Here is a 20390-nt window from a genome sequence, read left to right on the forward strand (position 1 = left end):
GTCAGAGGGCACTCGTCAGGACGAATTTTCCTCGTTTCCTGGGGCCGAGGCACAGGGCAGGGGAAGGATCTTGGGGTTTTTAAATCGGGTTATTTGCTTAATCACTAAACTTACAAAAAAACAGTTTTGGCAGCAAGTGTCCCAGTCACTGCCCTGAACGAGCCAGGTCCCTGTGGCCACCCCACACACCTGGGGGGCCCTGTATAACCGGACAGCGCCCTAAGGGCCCCCTCTCTGCCTCTCTCCACAGCCCCCCACCAGACCATTCGTCCTTGGCCACCTCCCCCAGCCCCCCCGCCCCTTCCCCCAACCGACCCCCCTCCCCCGACCGACACCCCCCCCAGATCCCGTCCTACTAACCCCCCCTTCCCCCCCACATACGGTGCCGAGCCCCGGCTCCTCGGGCTGCTCCGAGGCAGAGGCAGCCACAGCCCGCGCGGCCCTGGTGCTGCTACGCAACCCCCTGCCTCGCCGGAAAAACTCTCAATAGGCCACACTCTGTCCTAAATGACAGCCATTTGCGCCCCCACCACATCGTTGGTCATTCACGAAGTCAAGTGTCAGAACACAATTTGGCTGAGGATGCATCACATGTAGATCAGAACAAGTTAGATTTTACATGGACTATTATAATTCCTCCATGGGAGAAGCCCAACATGCTGGAAAATAAGCATATCTGTCTGTATTACTCAATTAGGGTTGTAGCCTTCCAGTAAAGGCCTGATTTTGACATCTTTACTCCCACTAAACTTAGTCACAAACGACGCTGCCTGGAACTCTATCCTCAAACTTTCAACAAGTTCTCTGCTAACTATCAGACAATGGCATATTCTTTCCTGACAATACCTAGTTTATTATGTGACTTGCCCCCACAGTGTCACATCTAGTCAAGTAAACCCACGAATACAACACAGGTTTTCTGACTCCCAGCCCATGACTCTTTTCACTAGGCTACACTGTCTCCCAGACCAGTTGCCACTGTCACATAGTACCAGAGTGGTAAAAGGCATGACATAAGCAACTAGAAAAGAGTTCAGTGCCCACCAGTCTAGCCGGTGCTCCAATATATACTCACATCCTTTTGCTCAATCTCATGTGAAAGAGACATCTCCACCTCTGGAAAGTTTTTTTGATTTTAGCCTATGGGTACAGTGGCCAAGATGCAATAGTTGCATAACAACTGTAGAAAGCCAAAAAAAAGTTCAAACTTCTTTGTCTTCAATGTCAATACATACAGTTAATCTTAGGACAACACTGACAAATGCAAACAGAGTAATGGCAGGTTTGGGATTTTTTTTTTACTTTATAAAATATAGTTATAGAAAAGCAACGTTAAGGTACAATACAATAAAGAGGAGACAGACATTCAAAGTTACAATAAAAATTGTTGACAGCACAATTCACAACACTTACATAACAATAAACATGCAGTAGCTTGCAAAGGGATTAATACTGGAATGTGATTTCAGCATGTTGCTATACAGAGGAGGCTTAAGCAGCACTTATGAGTTTAAATTCTGGTTAAATGAATTATTGAGAGCTGGCATACAAAATCAATATTAGTTTTGCAAGCCATAATTACTCTGAATATATAAACAGTATTAAACTCCATTTGGTATTTACATTCACTGTCAAATGTTACAGAGGTCTTGAAATTGTGTTGGACATTTTCATTAACAAGAAAGCATCTGTGGCCTATGCCTGAGGTTGTCTAGATGCCTATATAATCACCCACCAGTATTTAATATTTAGTAGTCTTGCCTCTGGAACCCAATAAGAAAATATTACAGCCAGTTTGTTACTTAGTAACTCATTGCCATATCAATATTTTAGGCTACATTTTTACTGCACTGAGTATAGAGAAGCACAAGTATTGTGCGTGTGCTTTCACACCTAGATTTGAAATGCACTCCCTTCCTATCTACCTGTCAGAGGGCAGACAACATGCTAAAAGGAATAACCTTTAAAAAATCGTTTGATTTGGAACAATGAAGAGCACTAGAGTGGGAAAAAAAAATACTTTGCATCCTCAGGTTCACAGTTTCCCCTTTTATTGCATTTTTTCACACATTCAGGAAAATATTTTATAATTAGGAAAATGTGACTGCAAAGTTTTAAGGGGTAGGTGTAGCACGTGTTACTACTTAACTTAAAACAAAAAAGAAACCCCCCCCCCACTAACTTGCACTTTGATAGTGTCCCCTTAAGGAATAAGTTTTGACACGGAAAAGACAAAAAAGAGGTGTGATCTGAAACAAAATAGCAGAGGCTGCTCATTTACTGCTTTAAAAGCCAGTAAGTTTGTAATTGTCAACAAAGAAATGTAACCATTACAGGTAATGCACTGCCTGGAAGACATCTAAGTCCATAAAACAAGATGGAAGTCAAACTGTTCTACTCATTATCGTTATCACAGCTCTAGTGTTATCTACTTATATTAAATCCATTGCAGAAGAAATGTGTTTCTAAAGTATTGACGCTTTTATTGCATTCCTTACTTGCAAAGATCTCTTTAAAGCAAATGTGAAATTGCTAAGGGCTCCATGCTGAGGAGCTCTCTGCTGTGCTGGCAACTGCGGACGCTAAAGTCAACAGGAGTTGAGGCTCAGCACCCATTCGGATTGGGCCCTCACAAAGTATCAGCTTCTCAAGAACAGACATGTTGAAATTACTTTTAGATTAGATTCAATACAATGAAAATGGAGACTCCTTGCTTTCCCTTAAAGAATGGTTTAGTGTGCAAAATCAATGATAAATGAGGAAGCAAATATTGAGAATAGACTGGTAGAACAATAGCTTCACCTTTTCCCTTACTTTATTTTTTTGAGTGCATAACCAAGATTTATGAATCAAGAGTCTCATGAGTCCCTGGCTTCAAAAACTCTTCTCACCCCTCCCCCACACTCCACAAAGTGCAGTTTTCTGTTTCATGAACCAAGTTTATGAGAAAATGTTAAGTTTCTGCTTGGCCCTTAATTGAAATGGGATGATGCCTAAAATAGAGACTTCAGCAATGCATTTTGTTATATTTAAAATGAATTGCAAGCCTATTATAGCCCAGGGATCGGCAACCTTTGGTACGCAGCCCGTCAGGGAAATCTGCTGGCTGGCTGGGACGGTTTGTTTACCTGCAGCGCCCGCAGGTTCGGCTGATCACGGCTCCCACTGTCTGCGGTTCGCCGCTCCAGGCCGATGGGGGCTGCAGGAAGTGGCGCGGGTGCGGGCCAAAGGCTGCCGATCCCTGTGACAGTCAAAGAAAACTGAAATAGCAGCATTTTTAGTGTCAAATTTACTTTTGGTGCAGTAGTAAAGTTAGACGTAAATGGTTAAGACAAGGCTGTCAAAATGTTTGCCCGTTAGGAGGGAGCACATTTTAGCAAAGAGATTGGGAGGACTGGGGGTTCACATGACAGACAGTCCCAATGGTAGCAACTGATTATATGGAAAAATAATATCAGGAAATTTACTTTAGCCTTTTTAAATGCAATTAAATAACTAGAAACAAGGAAGAGCATCCCATGTTCAGTCAGGTCTCCATGGACCATAAACAGCTTGGGAAACTATTTTCGGTTGAGTCAACAGGGTTCAAGCACTGCAATGATGTGAATGATATAAGAACACAGACAATGATTAGGGCTCTGTACCCCCAAAGAGCTGCATGACAGCTACTACTGAAGTCAACAAGAGGGCTTGCAGCAGCAGGCACATGATATTCACACACTAAAAGGCTGATTTAGGTTTCAATCCTCAGAAGGATTCTAAACCCAGCCATAGGAGACTCACTTCCATGCAAGCTGCAGTGGGGTCCCCTGGTGCTGAATAACTCATATAATCACCCCGTGTCAACCCTCTCCCAAATGCCAAAATAAGGAATCCCCAGCCACCCCTGACAATCAACCTTAGTGTGATCCTCAGGCTGCTGTAACTTAAGCCAGGCACCTAGCATGGTGCACAGACAGCCCAATTCTGAGGAACACAAAGGTGGCTTAAAGTCACTTCTGCTCTGCTGCCCCCAGGCTATGCCTTGCAATCCTTGGCCACTGCCAAGGACTGGGGCTTTGTCTGGGCTGACTATTTAGACATAAAGGATCTCCAACAGATCCCAGCTGCAGCCGGACAGAATATTACCAAGCCATGGTTAAGTATGGTATTAAAAAAACATTTATAGTTGTAGGAATAAAGAGACAAGCAACTAGCTAATTTGCATCACGCAGACATTCGAAGTGTGCTGGTGCACAAAAGATGCTTATTCTTAACTCTCCATGTTCCCTGCTGTTGAACAAATAACATATTTTACAAGATTTCTACTTTCCCATCTGAGGCATGCCAGTCTAGGCAATTAATCAAAATGGGCACACAGCAATGTCAGTATTAAGTGTAGTTTTATTTTAATAATGCCTTTATTTTTTCTTGAAGTGCACCATAATAAAAAAAAAGTCTGCCTTTGTGGTGTATAGTAATAGTCAGAAGACTAGGTAGACTGTTAATGCACATCCACATTTAAAAAACTGCTTGCAAGATACAGTGTCCAATATAAAATTAAGTGTAAGGGTATTTTCCAGACTTAAAAGTACAAAACTAAAGTTAACTATTTCAGGTCAAAAGCTGAACACTGCACAGTGTATAATTTTGGCACAGACAAAAATGTCATGAACAGGCTGTAACTGCTCATTACTTTTACCTGTTGTGAATTTTATGAGTACATCTACATAGATGTGGATTTACTACCTTTTCCTTTTATTTCTATCTTCTGCATCAGTCTAAATACTGAAATTTATATAGTAATGAGAAACACAGAGCTTTGTTCCTGGAGGCGGGGTGTGTGTGTGCCTTTCACACAATAGCAAGACAACTACTATTAATCTGTAGTAATGCTGAATATAAGATACCACTAGTACTAGTTCAGAACTATCATTGCTGGGTGCTCCTCTTAAAAATGGGATTCTCTTTTCTTCTGAGATTACATTTAATTTTGGCAGGAGGTGATCTGGGATTTAAAACAATGAGTCTGAAATGGCTTCCATTTACATAAATCAGAGCATGATTGCAATGTTAAGAGTAAATAGTCATCCACTCTCATCCTTCAAAAATACTTTATGTGCTATGAAATAAAGAGCCTGTATCACTGGCTTGAGGAAAGAGCTCCTAAAACTGTATCTGAAGACACTCAGGTCTCTAAACGCTAGTAAAAAGAAAAGGAGGACTTGTGGCACCTTAGAGACTAACAAATTTATTTGAGCATAAGCTTAAAGCTTGTTAGTCTCTAAGGTGCCACAAGTCCTCCTTTTCTTTTGCGAACACAGACTAACACGGCTGCTACTCTGAAACCTAAACACTAGTGTTTGTTGAAAGTCAGAAACCAGCAACCTAATTGGTTAAGTCTCAGTATAAGTTAATGGGACAAGAGCACAAAGGATGCTGAGAATGTGGATGCTGAGGCTCTTAACACACATACTTTCAGGGTTCGTCTGATCCATCTTTTTGGCCAACATGTACTTTACCTAGGGAAACCCTCAAAACAGAATATACAACTTCAATTGCAAGCTTCACAGGACCCTTTGAAATGGGCAATTCTTCTACACATACCAGATGAAGAAGAAATTAGTTCCTAAATTCTCATTTATGTGCTACAAAGATGTATTCTAGTAAAGGGGTACAGTTTGGCCTTTGGAGTACTATGATTCATATTGCAGATTTACATCATCTGGGGAGCTCTAAAGGCTTGTTGGATGCTGTTGGGTCCTCGTCCCCAGAAAAAAAATTCAAGATGGGCAGACCACCCAACTGAAATGCTATGGAGGAGTTTCTGAAAAACAAAACCAGAGTGTGCTGCAACACCAATACTGCAACCCTTACATTTCTGGGTACCAAAGATATGATACATTATTACTGAGAGAAACATGTCAGTAGGATAAGGAATTTTGCAGCACTAACTGAATAAAACAAAAGGTTTTCCAGATATCCTAGTACAGATGTTCTTAAAGTTTCCACAGTGTGGAATGCATCTTAAAGAGAGTCTCAGGGACCATGTCAACACTCTCATTAACATTACTGTGTAACTTCTCTGTGGCAATGATAGCAACTACTTACATGGAGAGTTAGGTAAATTTAAACTTGCCCTTCAACGTGAGTTAGCAGATGGAGATGAGCAAAGTTAAAACTATAGCTCTCCACATCCCACCAGCAAGTACTCCGCAGACCAGTGGTATACGGGCCACAGTTGGGAACCACTGCATTTGAGGACCTACAGGAAGATGAATCTTTATGTACAGAGATCTTGTGAAAAAATAATTATTTTGTTAAATATGAAATGAGGTTTTATTTTTCCAAACACAGCCTGTAGTGTTTCTGAATTACCTGAGAATCAAAGATTTAGAGACGAGCATGACTTATTAATACCAGACTGAAAAACTAAATGGACTAGGTTCAGATATAGTTACAAGAAGATAACGTTGTAAAGCTGATCGGATGGCACCTGGGAAAACTTAAAAAAAAATTCTTTATCAGAGTAACAAGATCTATAAGAAAGGATATCAAGGATTGTTGTCTTCAGGAACTGTATCCTCTCTAGGATGAGAGAATTGGAAAGGAGAAGAATAGAAAAGAGGTAGGTGTCAAGAATTGTAGCAGCAGGATCTAGATATTTTGCTTACAGGCTCATAATGAAAAATGGAAGGATGTTTTTACCTGTTAACTTCCAAGTTCACGGTTCTAGATTTTTCTCGAAGTATCAGCCTTACTTGCGACAGCAAGGTATGGTTTTCCTTATGCCACTTTTGGTTTCAGTGAGCTCATTACACTGTAGCAAGGACAGCGTAGAATCCCAGTATTGGCAGCACAGCAAAAAGGAAGTAGTACTTTTTTTCTAAACCATTTGTAAAAGCTAAACCTACACATGCTAATTCATTTTAGAATATTACATTTTATTACTTCTTGCCTTTCCCTGCCCAAACCTTGTATGATAAATGGGCGAATTCTAAAACAAAGATATATGGTATGGTTAGTCAGTGATTTGAGATAAACAGATATTCATTTTTAAATAAACACTTCAATTCGCCTACAGGGGAGTTTTTCTTACCTACATTTTCCTTCAAAGTTTTTAATGCTAAATATGAAACTTTAATTGCCAGGCATTTGGCTCAGATTACAAGGTCGGTAGTTTTTATGTCTAGTTTCTATATACGGGTTAGTGTATATAAATGTGTGTGTGTGTGTGTGTATATATAGAGAGAGAGGGGGGGGGCAGAATACTGATGACTACACTAGCATTCATAGGGAGTTAAACAGTGATGGCATTTTGATTGCAATTTGTGACAAGTACTTCAGTCCTTTGTTTTACAGTTCTTTATATGAGGCCTAAAATACTTTGAGACATTAGTCTGATGCTATTGCATTACAAATATTGGCCAAATCATCCCTTCTGTATCTCCGCTGAAGTCAACAGAGTTAGTCAGGGATGAAGGTGGGCCGAAATTGTTTGGTCACTGGGTAACTTTTTAAAAATATAGAATACTGTACTTTCATTTTTTCCCTTTGGAGGAACAAACTCTGGTCTAAATCAAGCTTATCCAAAGTAGGCATCTTAATATCATGCACAGCTAGAAGGCTCCTCGTATTTTTTCTCTTAGATGCCCCTTCGCCTATGTAACAAAATAAAACTTGCTACTTTCAATCCATCGAGTTTAAATGTGACATTACAAAGACAAACAAAACTGCAAGGCAGCACAAAGGCCTGTTCAATTATTCAGACAAATAAGAGAATCTATGTAGTGCTTATAGGAGGACCTCCAGTAATTCTGGACTGGAAATATCCCAATGAAATATAGTACTCATGTACCCTCCATCAAATTCTCTTCACTAAATGAATCTGAATATTTTTATCTGAAATCAGATAAAAATACTTAGCTTAACTCATCAGAAACACAGGGGAAAAAGAAATGGATCAGGCACTAGTGAAGGCCTAACAGAGCCAGTCTCTCTCCTTTCACTGGGGCATATAGCCCCCTTGCCTTACAGTTTGTGGCATGTAACTTTTTGGTATCTCATCAACTGTTGCTGTGTTTATCCCCATCGTTTCCAGTCTCAGAATCTGTCCCTCAGTACTTGGGCTTAATACATCTGCCAAAGCAGATTCAGGTTTATTTTTCTCTTGCCCAGAGCCACACGGCTGTGAACTGTGATCCGATATCTGTAGTTGTGTAAGTCCAACAAGATCCTCCTCATTTATTGGAGGAGTAACTTGCTTTGCTCTTTCAAAATGTGACCCATCTGTACTGGTTTCATCCTGACTACTATTTTGTTTGAAATACTGCTGCCTTGGAGTTGCACTTTCACCTCCTCCTGGGTTATCTTCTGGCTTCTCTTCTGAATCTAGCAGCGGCTGGGTGGATTCAGACCTTGAAAAGACTTGAACAGAAGGAATTTGGTCTCTGTAGCCATTGAGTACTACAGTTGAATACTGTACAGTGCTTGAAGTGTTTTGAGCAGATTCACTCTCATCACTGTCAGAAACACTTTGCCTAGGAGAAGACATGCATGAGGATCCTCCAATACCACTGCTATGCCCCTCTGAAGTATTTTTTTCCTTTTTAAGCAAGTTGAAGGGTTTTAGATCTTGCTCTGAAAATGACTTCTTGTCATCTGCTTCTATTTCAACCACGCTTACATCAGTAAAGCTGCCTTCTGGATACATCTGATCTTTGGAACTAAAATTATGCTGAAAGAAAAGAAAAAAAAAAGACGTTAGGTGTTGCCTATGAGGGAAAAAGAGTCACGGTGTCTCACTTTCTATTCTTTATGCACTTTGAGACTACCACAGGCTCTGCTCACTGCAGAATTTGGCAGTTCCTCTTGAGTATTTGCCATAAGATGGAAAATGTGGTTTACGTTTCCAAGTATCAAAGTCTTAAGTACACAGATTCCCTGGAGCCAGAGTTTCATGAAGGGTCTACCCAAACCCTTAATTTTCTGTGATACTGAGAATAAACTGAGCACCATGCATTACATCCTGCAGAATTATTTCAGATTAACGCCTTACAACAGAAATGCTATCTCCTCTACTTGCATATTAAATATCTCATAGGAATTTTCATTAGAGTTTGTCCTGGTTTCTTGATCAGAATTTCCCCTCCTTCCCATCCTCCACTACACACTAAAATACTGTGTAGCATGCCAGCTTGTTGCCAACTCCACATACAGATGGGAATATCTGCTGTACCCCTCTCTTTGTATTTATATTTCATTATATTTCCAATTCTCAACTCTCTAATAATTCTATTGATTTCCACGTAGTTGCTCATGATTTACACATTTGGGGAAGTGAGAGAAGAATCAAGCCCTGAACCTTAAACCTACGAAACTTAAAATTAGCCCCATATTAACAGAATCCAATTTAGGTTGTGAGCTCCTTGTGACAGGGACCGTATCTGCCTAATGCCGAACACATTGATGGTACTCAAATAAATTTTTCCTCCTATATCTCAGGATTAACAGGTTGAAAATCCAAGTTCTCTTTGAATATCCATTTAGAGGGCTCCTACTGGTCAGTTTATTCTTAAGGTCTTTTATGTACTATCAAAGATTCACTCTTACCTTAGTTGGAGTTTGAGGGGACCACTGAGCAATGTTACTTTTGGAAGGATCAGGAACATTAGGCCAGATATGCTTTTTAATTCTACAAGAGGATGAAAAAAAAAAAAGAATGGAAAATACATTTCTTGAACCCTCAAAACTTGCAAACATGGTTACAGTTGTGCTTTATATTCTTAATGTACAATTACTGGTCTTTTAAAATATTTGACAGAAGTGTTACAGATGCCGATTTTGTCCTGTCACATTTGACGTCTGGTGTGCTCATTTGCAAAGTCATACCTAGAACGCTTCATACTCACTGCCACTTCATTTCACGGCAAGTTGAGAAGATTGGCTTTATAGCCTAGTTTTGTGACATTTCTATTTGGGGCTCCCCAACCCACATAAAATAAGATGAAATAAAAGCAAAACAGAATAGTAGGGGGTTTGGGAGAGGTCATAAAATAAATCTATAGCACTTTTGAAGGCACAAAGTGACAGTTAAAACTCACTGGATGAGCATTACTCAATATACTGGAAAAAGTAAATATCTTTGGCTCTGTTTTTTTCTCTTTTCTTTTTTTTAGAACACATATATGGACCATGCGGACAGAGATGCTCTGATGCCATGGTGAGGAGCGTCACAAATGTCTAGACAGACTTTGCAATTAAAAATATAAATAAATAGAAAAAAATATAGAAAAAATGCACACACATTTAAAGACAATCCAACTGAAACTGGTTCATGACATTTTTCCTGATGAAATAGCGACAAGCTCCTTAAACATAACCAGCTATTAAAACCCAGTAATTTGTAAAGACCATCAAATATTAAAACAGTTATAGAATACAATGTGATGGCTGCTCCTAGCTGTTTAAACCTCTTTGCTAAAGAAAGGGAAGAGAATATGCCCTGACAAGTAAATAGTTTTAGTTAACAGGCATTGCCAGATAGTCTTTCAGCTAAGGCCCATTGAGAGGCAGCTCTAGGAGGGACAAGTAAAGGTAGATTGGTAGATCCCCATTATGAACATTTAATTTTGTTGGGGATATCTGCAGGGTACTCTTTAGCCAAGTGACCAGGCATAGAGACAGTTTATATATTTCCCCAGCCAAAGGCAACGTGCCAGCAGCCATAGGCGCTGACTCTGCGGGTGCTCTGGGGCTGGAGCACCCACAGGAAAAAAAAAAAAAAAAAAAAAGTGGGTGCTCAGCACCCACTGGCAGGCTCCGCTGATCAGCTCCTCTCCCTTACCCGCAGCGCCTCCCGCCCACCAAGGATCAGCTGTTCAGCAGCAGGCAGGAGGCGCTGGGGGGGGAGAGGGAGGAATGGGGGCAGAAAGAGGCGAAATGAGGGCGGGGTGTGCTTGAGAGAAGGGGCAGAACAGGGCATGAAGAGGTGGGGTGGGACCTTTGGGGAAGGGGTGGAGTGGGAGCGGGGTGGGGCCTGGAATTGGACGGGGAGTCAAGCACCCCCAGGGAACTCAGAAAATCAGTGTCTATCCCAGCAGCTACTACTTGGAGCAGAGTTTTTGAAAGAGATAAAAGACAGGACAGAAAAAGCTACAACGAAGAGAGAGGGAGACATCTTCTAGTGGTGTGGTGCCTTTGCCTCCCCATTCAAAAAAAGCTGGCTTACGTTATTTAACTCATTTTATTACACAGACTGTGAAAAATAGGTTTTTTTGGTGGGATGTAAAGAATTCCTTAATGGTGCATTAACTATATGAAACTCAGGCAATCAAAAATTTCAGTTTATACTGAAAATCAAGAACTAGCAAGGAAAAGCAAGAATTTCCTATCACATTCAGTTAATAGGCTTGAACAATCGTTTTAAAAAGAGCTCTTTGAAGTATTGTTACAGCGTTGTTATAGCAAAAGTCTCCATATCTCGAAGAGGAACACGGAACCAATTCCTGCCCTCCTCCCAAACCTGTTTTAATATGGTGCAGCTTTACTTACTTCAAAGGAGTTTCTCACAGATATAAATCAGTGAGAGATGAGACTCAGGCCCATGATACGTAAATTACAGTGAAATATTACTGTCATGCTCACATATAGTAAAATGTGATAGAAATACATGCTATATGTACTTACAAGTCCCGTTTGTTAAAGCAGAACAATACTCCCAGAAGGATGGACAACAGGAATGCCAGACACACAGGTACAACTATGGCTTCTATTTCTCCTTTTCCTAAAAAAGGGAAAAAAAGCAACTTTAGTTTTTGGAAAAGGTGCTCAGCAGAGCTCTCTCTGACAATCATTCCAAAAGGAAAAAACAGACTAGTACATACAGTATTGTCTTGTCATGAGCCATAAAGCTTACAAGATTATACCCTAGTAGAATTGAACTGAAATATGATCTGTTTTGTTATCTTTAAAGTCTCAGTGAGTCTTTTTATAGCCAACATTCTTAGCTAATTTTGCTTATTGTATCATCCCTGCATACTTTACAAGAACTATGAACTTACATGAGTAGGGGTAACAAAGAAATCCCACTTTCAGCACCTTCTCATTATAGGAGCATAGAGCAATATAGCAGTGAAGTGAGTCTGTGATATTTGGGGAGAATCTTCAGTTGCAGTTTAGAAGAGTTCATAACATATTTAAAGCACCTAAGAAAGCAGTACTTGACATTTAAGTCACAGATCCAACCATCTGCCTGCAATAGAAAACGACACTATACCTACAAAACTGTGCACACAGCTAGTCTATGAAAAAAAAATACCTGCATTACTCTTATGTGATCCTCTCCCCTTCTCAGCACCCCATTTGTTACATATTATTTTAAATTACGAACACAGAACATTTAGGGAAGAATGCCCTTTACTATATTTCTGTAGAACTCATTGTACAAAGGAGGTGTATAGGTTTGGGGCCTTAGGCATTACTAGAAGAAACAAAAATTGTTTGCATAAAATAAGAGAGCAACTGCATGACTAATCCGTTTTAAAATGAGTCCCTATACATTTTATCTGATCACTTCTTACCAAACTTTTGTGTAGTAAATGTAAATACAGGACCACTTGTGCCTCCTTCGTCTGTATGTGCCTCCATCTTCACCATGTATAAAGTGTCACTGGATAAGGAGGAGAGGGTATATTCTGTTTTGGAAGGGTCCACATTCACAGCTAGAAGAGAAAGGTTTATACAGTTATCTGGTACAACCTGTTTAATATCCACAAACATGTTAGACTAAAACACTACTATATATATATATATATGTACGGGAACAAAGTACTCAAGACATAATTTAATGGGAAGTTACACTCTTCCATAGTATTGAAAATGGACTCAAAGACAAAAATTACTGAAATTATTTTCTATATTCCACATGCAAAAGTGTGTATGCCTAAATGCCTAACTCCCATCATTAAATCTTATCTTCTGTAAAGGCACTGAAAAGAAATTAAAATATGTAATAAGTAAGGCTAAGATTTTGTCACAGTTATTTTTAGTAGAAGTCACGGACAAGTCACGGGCAATAAACAAAAATTCACGGAGCCCGTGACCTGTCCGTGACTTTACTAAAAATAACCGGCGCAGGACTAAGTAGGGGGGAGGAATGGGGTTTCATGTGGGGGAGGGGGAACTGACAGTCCCAGATACAGCAGTCGCAGCAGGGGGCACAGCCACAGGGGGAGCACAGCCCCCGCTCCAGAGCTGGCCGCAGCTGCAGGACAGGGGTGGGAGGAGCGCATGGCCCTTGGAAGCTGCGAGGGGGATACACGGCCCCTGTTGCAGCTGCAGGACAGGGGCACACTGTCCCAGCAGCAGCTCCTGGTAGAAGCCGCGGGCGCAGCCACAGGGAGTGCACAGCTCCCTCTCCGCAGCTGACTGCAGCTGCTGGACAGGGGCACACAACCCTGCAGGGTCTTGGTTCCAGCCATCCAGCCCCAGTTGCAGGACAGGGGTGCACAGTCCCGCCACTAGCCCCGACTTCAGCCGCTGACAGCTGAAGCGGAAGAAGTCACGGAATCCGTGACTGCTGTGACTAAATCACAGCCTTAATAATAAGTAGCTATAAAAGAGATCATGAGACAGAATTGTAGAGGTTAGTAGTGATGTTGTGGATAACAAGTCTTCTAATTACCTATATGTCATAAGGTTCAATAGACATTTAAACAAGTGTAGGTCTATAGTGACTGACCCCTCTCCATTTAATAGATTTTAAGGCTATCTGATCATTTAGTGGGACCTCTTGCTTAATACATGCCACCGAATCTTACCTAGAAATTCCTGTATAAAGCCCAATAATCTGTGATTGAACAAGAGCATTTCTTTTAGAAATACATACAGTTATGATTTAAAGACTTCAAGGCAATGGAGAAACCACTTTTGTTCCAAGGGTTAATTATCCTTACTGTTAAGTGTGCACCTTATTTTCACGTTGAATGTGTTTAGTTTTGTTGTACCTTTGTCTGCTGGATAAAATAGCTCTCTAGTACCAAAGGTCTTTTCCACATGTAGACAATAAAGACTAGGATCAAGTCACCTCTCAATCTTCTTTGATAAACTAAATAAATTGAGCTCCTTAAATCTCATTGTATGACATGTTCTGAACCAGACACTTGGTACTCTTATCAGGGACACTTCTGGTCTCAAATGTAACTAAGCTACAGGGGATCCAATGCAGAATCAAGTATACTTTCTCTCTGTAAAAGGTTTCTCGCTTTAAAAAAAAAAAAAAATTCTCTATCTTGCTTTGTGCAGTAGTCAGTAACTCAATATTTCAGAAAGTTAATATTCAAAGAAATACATTTTAATACTAAAAACTGGTATTATCTGGCCTTTGTTACCTGTTTCATTGCCACTGATAGTTCTGTATAATATAGTGTAATATCTGATAAACCCATTTTGCTCATCCACTGCAAGAGGTTTCCATACTAAAACGGCTTCAGCTTTTCCTACTTTTTTTGTCTGAACAGTGGGTCCTTTTTCAGGCACTATAAAAGAAGACCACAATTAAGAGTACATTATAGTCCTGTTAGGAAAAGCAGCATGTTAATAGACAACACATTTTAACTCTACATAAAACCATGCTCAAACATTTTAGTGGAATATCATCTTGAAGATGTTATCTGCAAAGTCAGTTATTTCACTTCCAGAAAATACAAAAATATTTGTACAGCAAATTCCTCTAAAAATCTGACTTCTACATGAAAAATAAAGCCACACATTTTGAACAATTAGGACATGAGTAATACCTTAACATAATTCTTATAAAAAGCAAGTAAGGGATTACTTGGAAAATGTAAAACACAAACAAATCAGTGGATCCAGACAAAGTGGATTGGTATAGAAACTTTGTTCAACTGATGAACTTTAGAAGATCGGGGAAGTACCAGATGTTTGATAGATGCAAGGATAATACTAATCTTAAAACAAAATTAAAGAGGAAAGATCTTGGCAATAGCAGCATAATAATTTTAACTTCTATCCTTTGCAAAAACTAACACACTAAAAATATGGGGTGGAAGAGGGGAGAATGGGAATTGTCTCACTTAACTTCTGAGACAATTTAAACACAAGTAGATCTTGCCAAAGAAACTTAGTACCTTTTTTGTTATGGAATGGGTACAAGGAAAATGGCTGATATTTGTACTTCAGTAATAAAACATTTGTTGATAATGTCTCATGAAGTTTTACACTCAATTCAAATAAGCATGGAAAAAGTATAATGTCTTCTGTTTAACCACACTTCAGACAAATCTGAGTTCATCTGATGCACGGATGTGTGAAGTATCAAAAGGATCTGCTAGGAGAGATTTTATTTATCATCTTTAAAGATCTAGGAGGTGGTAAATGCTTTAATGAAATTTGAAGACTATTGCTATTAGTTGCAAGTAAAGAGAAATGGTGAAAGAAACCACAAGGATCTAGAGATAAGAACAGAAACGTGGGTAGAAAGCATTCACTGTGGACAAGTGCAAACTAATATCTGTGAAAGAGTGATCCAAAAATCCATACAGGGATTAACGGGGGAGAGAAAAATATGGGAAGCTGATAGGTTTAGGACCAATAATAGACAAGTTTGGACATGAATTTACCACTGATGTGCCAAGGAAGAAGATCAATGCAATTGATAGTTGTATATGCAAAGGTATGTCATGCAGCAAGCACGTGAAAGCCCCCCTCTATACAGCTCTAGTGGGAATACTGCTTTTCGTTCTGGACACCTTATTACTAGAAAGATATCGATAAATTGAAGGGAGCTCAGATTCAGATCACCAAAATTATTAGGAACCTGGAGAGAATGATGTATAATGAATGAGACAATGTAACTTGCCTAAGGAATAATGGGAGTACAACATGAAGAGTGGAAATGCTGAGGAAAACCTTTTAGGGCAATGTGTGGGTATTACAAGAAACACTGGAATGAAGTTAAGAAAGGGAAAGTTTAAGCTGAATATCAGGAAATACCTCCTGATATTAAGACAGGGGAACTGTTTCCCCAAGGAAGGCAGCAAAGTCATTTGAAAATTACAGACGGGATAAAGCCATTAATATAAGAAGTGTACAATAGGGGAAACTGCTGCATGTGCATGGAGATGGGCGACATGACCTAGTCGGTCTCTCTCCCACTTCTATGACTATATTATGTTAGCAAGAAAGGTCAATTGAAATAAGATGTGTATTTTGTACTTACTGCTTTGCTGAAGATATGCCTTTGTAGATTGTCCATTTCCTTGACCATTAGTATACAATGGATAAACAGTTATCAAATAACACTTGAATGGCTTTATATCTCCTAATTCAAAAATTATAAGAAAAAACATTGTTTTAGTAAAGATTTCAGTTAAAATGAAATATTTAGTTCTTTTACTTCAGTTTTGCTAAACAGTTTATCAATGTACCTTACACCTGGAAACACAGTTGAATTTCTTTTTCTGAAGTATTGCCAATCAATCATTCAAAAAGAGACTAGTTAGAGGATCAATTAGATAGTTCAGGTCCAAAATTTTAAAGTTAATGAAACAAAATGTATTTCAATGAATTTATAAAAAGAAGCACAAGTTATTTCCCTGCAATTGTGTACAGGATTGTGCTGCTGTACAAGGATTGTGCTATCACTGAGAACCTGGAGGTGAAACTGGATACCAAGTCTAGTTTTACTGTCCAAGCCAACTGAATTGCCAGAGTAAAACAATGAGAACAGACAGTGGACAAATTAGATTTTAAAGTTCTTTCGTTATTTAATAATACCAGATAATATAACATTGGTTTTTTGTCAAGTCTTAATCTGATGGTGTGCCTTTCAAAGCTACAGTTCCCTTCTTGAATTGTTTCAAACCCAAGGACTTATACGCAGTTTTATTCTGAGTTGCCAGTACACAAGATTATACCAACATTCATATTATCATGTGGTAATTTTTAACTTGTTTAAAAAAAAAAAAAATTGAGGTTTTTCAGCAGTTTTAAATGCCTGCAAAAGATCCACCTGGCACTTATGTCCTGCAGCAGATACCCACTGAGCATTAGCCACCAGCGGCAGCATGCTGTTTACAATTCAGCACATTTTCTATTTTTTACTGGTTAGCTCTCTGTTTTATAAGAGTATGCATTTCTTCCAGATCCTCTTTATTCACAAAGTGAGTCTGTTGCAAAAGAGCCACTGAAAACTTCCAAAATGTATGAAGGATGATAGGTTTTGACTATTCTAGAAACCTTATTGGGTTTGAAAGGTCTTGACTATTCTTAAGGTCTATAATAATAGGTACAATATTTTTAAATATGATATTGTTTGCTAAATATACCTTTTAAAAATGTGCTTTGAGAAGTACCAAGTTCCTGCTGCCATTCTGTGGTGCAGTCCGAGTTGTCAGACACCATGCACCATTCAATCACATATTTAACAACACTATTGTCAGGAGCCGTCCACTCTACCCAAAGCTTGCCATCTTTGGGATATGCTTTAATATCTTTCACAGAAGCTAGAATGAGAAAAAAGGAATGAGATTCCATTAATATAGAACATCTTCATTAGATAGCTCTCTCCTAGCACAAACGCACCTGAACTTGCTATTCTGTGGAATCATAGTTACTCTTGCTCTAAAGTAAATTAAACCATCAAAATTTCAACATGAGAAAAGTTTAGTGGGTATAGAAAGCCATTTTGATGCAATTCTGTAACATATGAACAGGGAGCAGCAAACAGGGGAGAGGGAGAAAGGGAAATCCCCTCCTGAAGAAGGAGCAAGCACTAACTCTTGGGGGTGAGTGAGCTTGTTTGTCTGTTTGGTTTTTCTTTTGGCTTGCTTAAAGCTTACAGTGTAGTCTGTTGGTGATTTTGTATTTGGGAAGACTATGTGGGAGTAGGAGCGAGAGGCCTACTAAGCTGCTAGCTGACTGTTCACTATTAAGGCTCTAGCCTCCTGTCCTTTGATCCTTGTGTGTTACCCTGATCACCCTTCTCTTGTGTGTTAATGAGAGGAGTCGGTTGACCTAGGAGAGATGGGCTTAAAAGCCAGATGCTAAGCGACCAAGGGGAGCTAGTGAACAGGGGGGTGCAGACAGGGGAGTTTGAGAGGAAGAAAAAATAAAATCACCATGGTTTGAAAAGGCACACATTGCTAATACCAACACTGCTCCTGGCTCCTCCACCTGCACCTCTGTCCAGACAGAGAATCCAACAATGGATTCCTCTACCCAGGTCCTGGTATGGATTTGCAGAGACTGTGGCTTGCATTTCCTGGTCTCCTCACAGGCTGAGGAGACCATCTAGTGAGAGATGTGCCTACTGGTAGACTCTCTTAGGAGGCAGATAGGAGAGCTACAGGAAATGGTGGCTAGGCTGAGGAGCATCTGTGCACATGAGGAATTCATTGAAAATATGCATATGGAGACCTCCATGGTTGAGAAAGCAATCCAGCTGGAGAGGACTGCAGTATCACCACCAAGGGAGGAGGAAACAGCTCCTTCACAGGGAGGAACCTGGCTATTGGCTACTTCTAACAGCAGGCAGCGCTCCACTTCTGCTCCCAGCCCACCATCCATAGAGTGAAAAATTGGTATGGTGCCCTGGCAACAAAGTCTCCCCCAAAAGGTGAAGGAGGAGAAGCTATGTACGAACCAGGCTGGAAGGATCGTGGCCATCACTCCCCAGAGGAAATGAAGGGTGGTGGGTCTGTGATTCCCTTTCAAAGGGGGATGGAGGCATTCATCAGCCATCTGACCTGGCATCCCAGGAGATGTTCTGTCAGGGGCCCATATCTGAAACATTACAGAAGGATTGCAGAGGATCATGTGGCCCTACATTACCCTGTCCAGCTCATTCAAGTGGGCACTAATGATACTGCAAGGTATGATCCTGAGAAGATCAGAAACGACTACAGGGTTCTGGGAATGAGGGTGAGGGAGCTGGGGGGTGCAGGTGGTGTTCTCATTGATCCTTCCAACCAAAGGTAGGGACCCAGGCAAAGACATCCTGGAGTTGAATGCATGGCTGTGTGGATGGTGTTGCCAGGAGGACTTCAGCTTCGTTGGCCGTGGGATGCTGTTCTAAGAAGGACTGCTGAGCAGAGATGGGGTTCTACGTGCTAAGGAAAGGGAAGAGTATCTTCGGATACAGACTGGCTAACCTAATAAGGCGGGCTTTAAACTAGGTTTGACAGGGGCAGGAGACAAAAGCCAACAGGTAAGTCCAGAACATGGACACTTGGGGGTAGGGTCGGAATCTGGCAGGAACATGGGCAATCACAGCAGGGACAAGGGAGAGAGAAGAGGGAATAGAGAGAGGAAATCTAATTAACATCTTAGACGTCTGTATACTAATGCAAGTAGTATGGAGAATCAGCAGGAAGAACTAGAAATACTAGTGAATAATCACAATTATGACATAAGTGGCATCACAGAGACTTGGTGGGTCAATTTACATGACTGGAATATTGGTATAAAAAGGTATAGCTTGTTCAGGAAGGACAGGCAGGGAATGAAGGGAGGAGGTGTTGCCTTGTATATCAAAGATGTATACACTTGCACTAAGATTGAGATAGAAGTGGGAGTCAGACCTGTGGAAAGTCTCCACCTAAGGATAAAAGGGGTAAAAAACAAGGCTGATGTCATAGTAGAGGTCTACTATAGACCACTTAACCAGAAAGAAGAGGTGGTTTTTAAACTAACAAAACCATTCAAAGCACAGGACTTGGTGGTGATGGGGGACTTCAACTACCCAGACATCTGTAGGGAAAATAATACAGTAGGGCACAGATTATCAAGTTCTTGGAATACACTTTTTGGAGACAACTTTTTATTACAGAAGATGGAGAAAGCAACCAGAGGAGAGACTGTTCTAGATTTGATTCTGATAAATAGGGAGGAACTGGTTGAGAATTTGAAGGCAGAAGGCAGCCTGAGTGAAAATGATCATGAAATGAAAGAATCTGTTATTCTAAGGAATGACAGGAGGGAAAACAGCAGAAATAAAGATAATGGTATTTCAAGAAGGCAAACTTTAGCAGAACTCAGAACTGAGAGATAAGATCCCGTGGGAAGCAAGTCTAAAATGGGGGAAAAAAAGGCTCAGGAGAGTGGGCAGTTTTTTAGAGAGACTTTATTAAGGGCACAAGAGCAAGCTATCCTGATGCTTAGGAAGTATGGTAAGAGACCACCCTGGTTTAACCAGGATATCTTCAATGACCTGAAACTCAAAGAAGTTGTACAAAAAGTGGAAACTAGATCAAATCACAAAGGATGAATATAATAAAAAACAAGCATATACGAACAAAATTAGAAAGGCCAAGGCAAAAAAAAAAAAGAGATTAAACTAGCTAGGGACAAAAATGGTAAGAAGAAAACATTTTACAAATACACTAGAAGCA

General features: G+C 40.2%; 1 protein-coding gene across 1 annotated transcript in view; it reads right to left on the reverse strand.

The window, feature by feature from the left end:
- Nucleotides 1-1278: 1278 nt before the first annotated feature.
- The window catches only part of IL6ST (interleukin 6 cytokine family signal transducer), a 63134-nt gene continuing 44022 nt past the window's right edge, over nt 1279-20390 (reverse strand). The window contains exons 10-16 of the mRNA XM_048851831.2: nt 17328-17504; nt 16220-16321; nt 14370-14516; nt 12561-12701; nt 11668-11764; nt 9592-9673; nt 1279-8716 (exon numbers count right to left, since the gene is read on the reverse strand). Coding sequence (XP_048707788.2) covers nt 7985-8716; nt 9592-9673; nt 11668-11764; nt 12561-12701; nt 14370-14516; nt 16220-16321; nt 17328-17504 — 1478 coding nt within the window. The 3' untranslated portion in view covers nt 1279-7984. The remainder of the gene's footprint in view (nt 8717-9591; nt 9674-11667; nt 11765-12560; nt 12702-14369; nt 14517-16219; nt 16322-17327; nt 17505-20390) is intronic.

The sequence above is a fragment of the Caretta caretta genome, chromosome 5 (assembly GCF_965140235.1).
Source record: "Caretta caretta isolate rCarCar2 chromosome 5, rCarCar1.hap1, whole genome shotgun sequence".
NCBI classification, from domain to species: Eukaryota; Metazoa; Chordata; order Testudines; family Cheloniidae; genus Caretta; species Caretta caretta.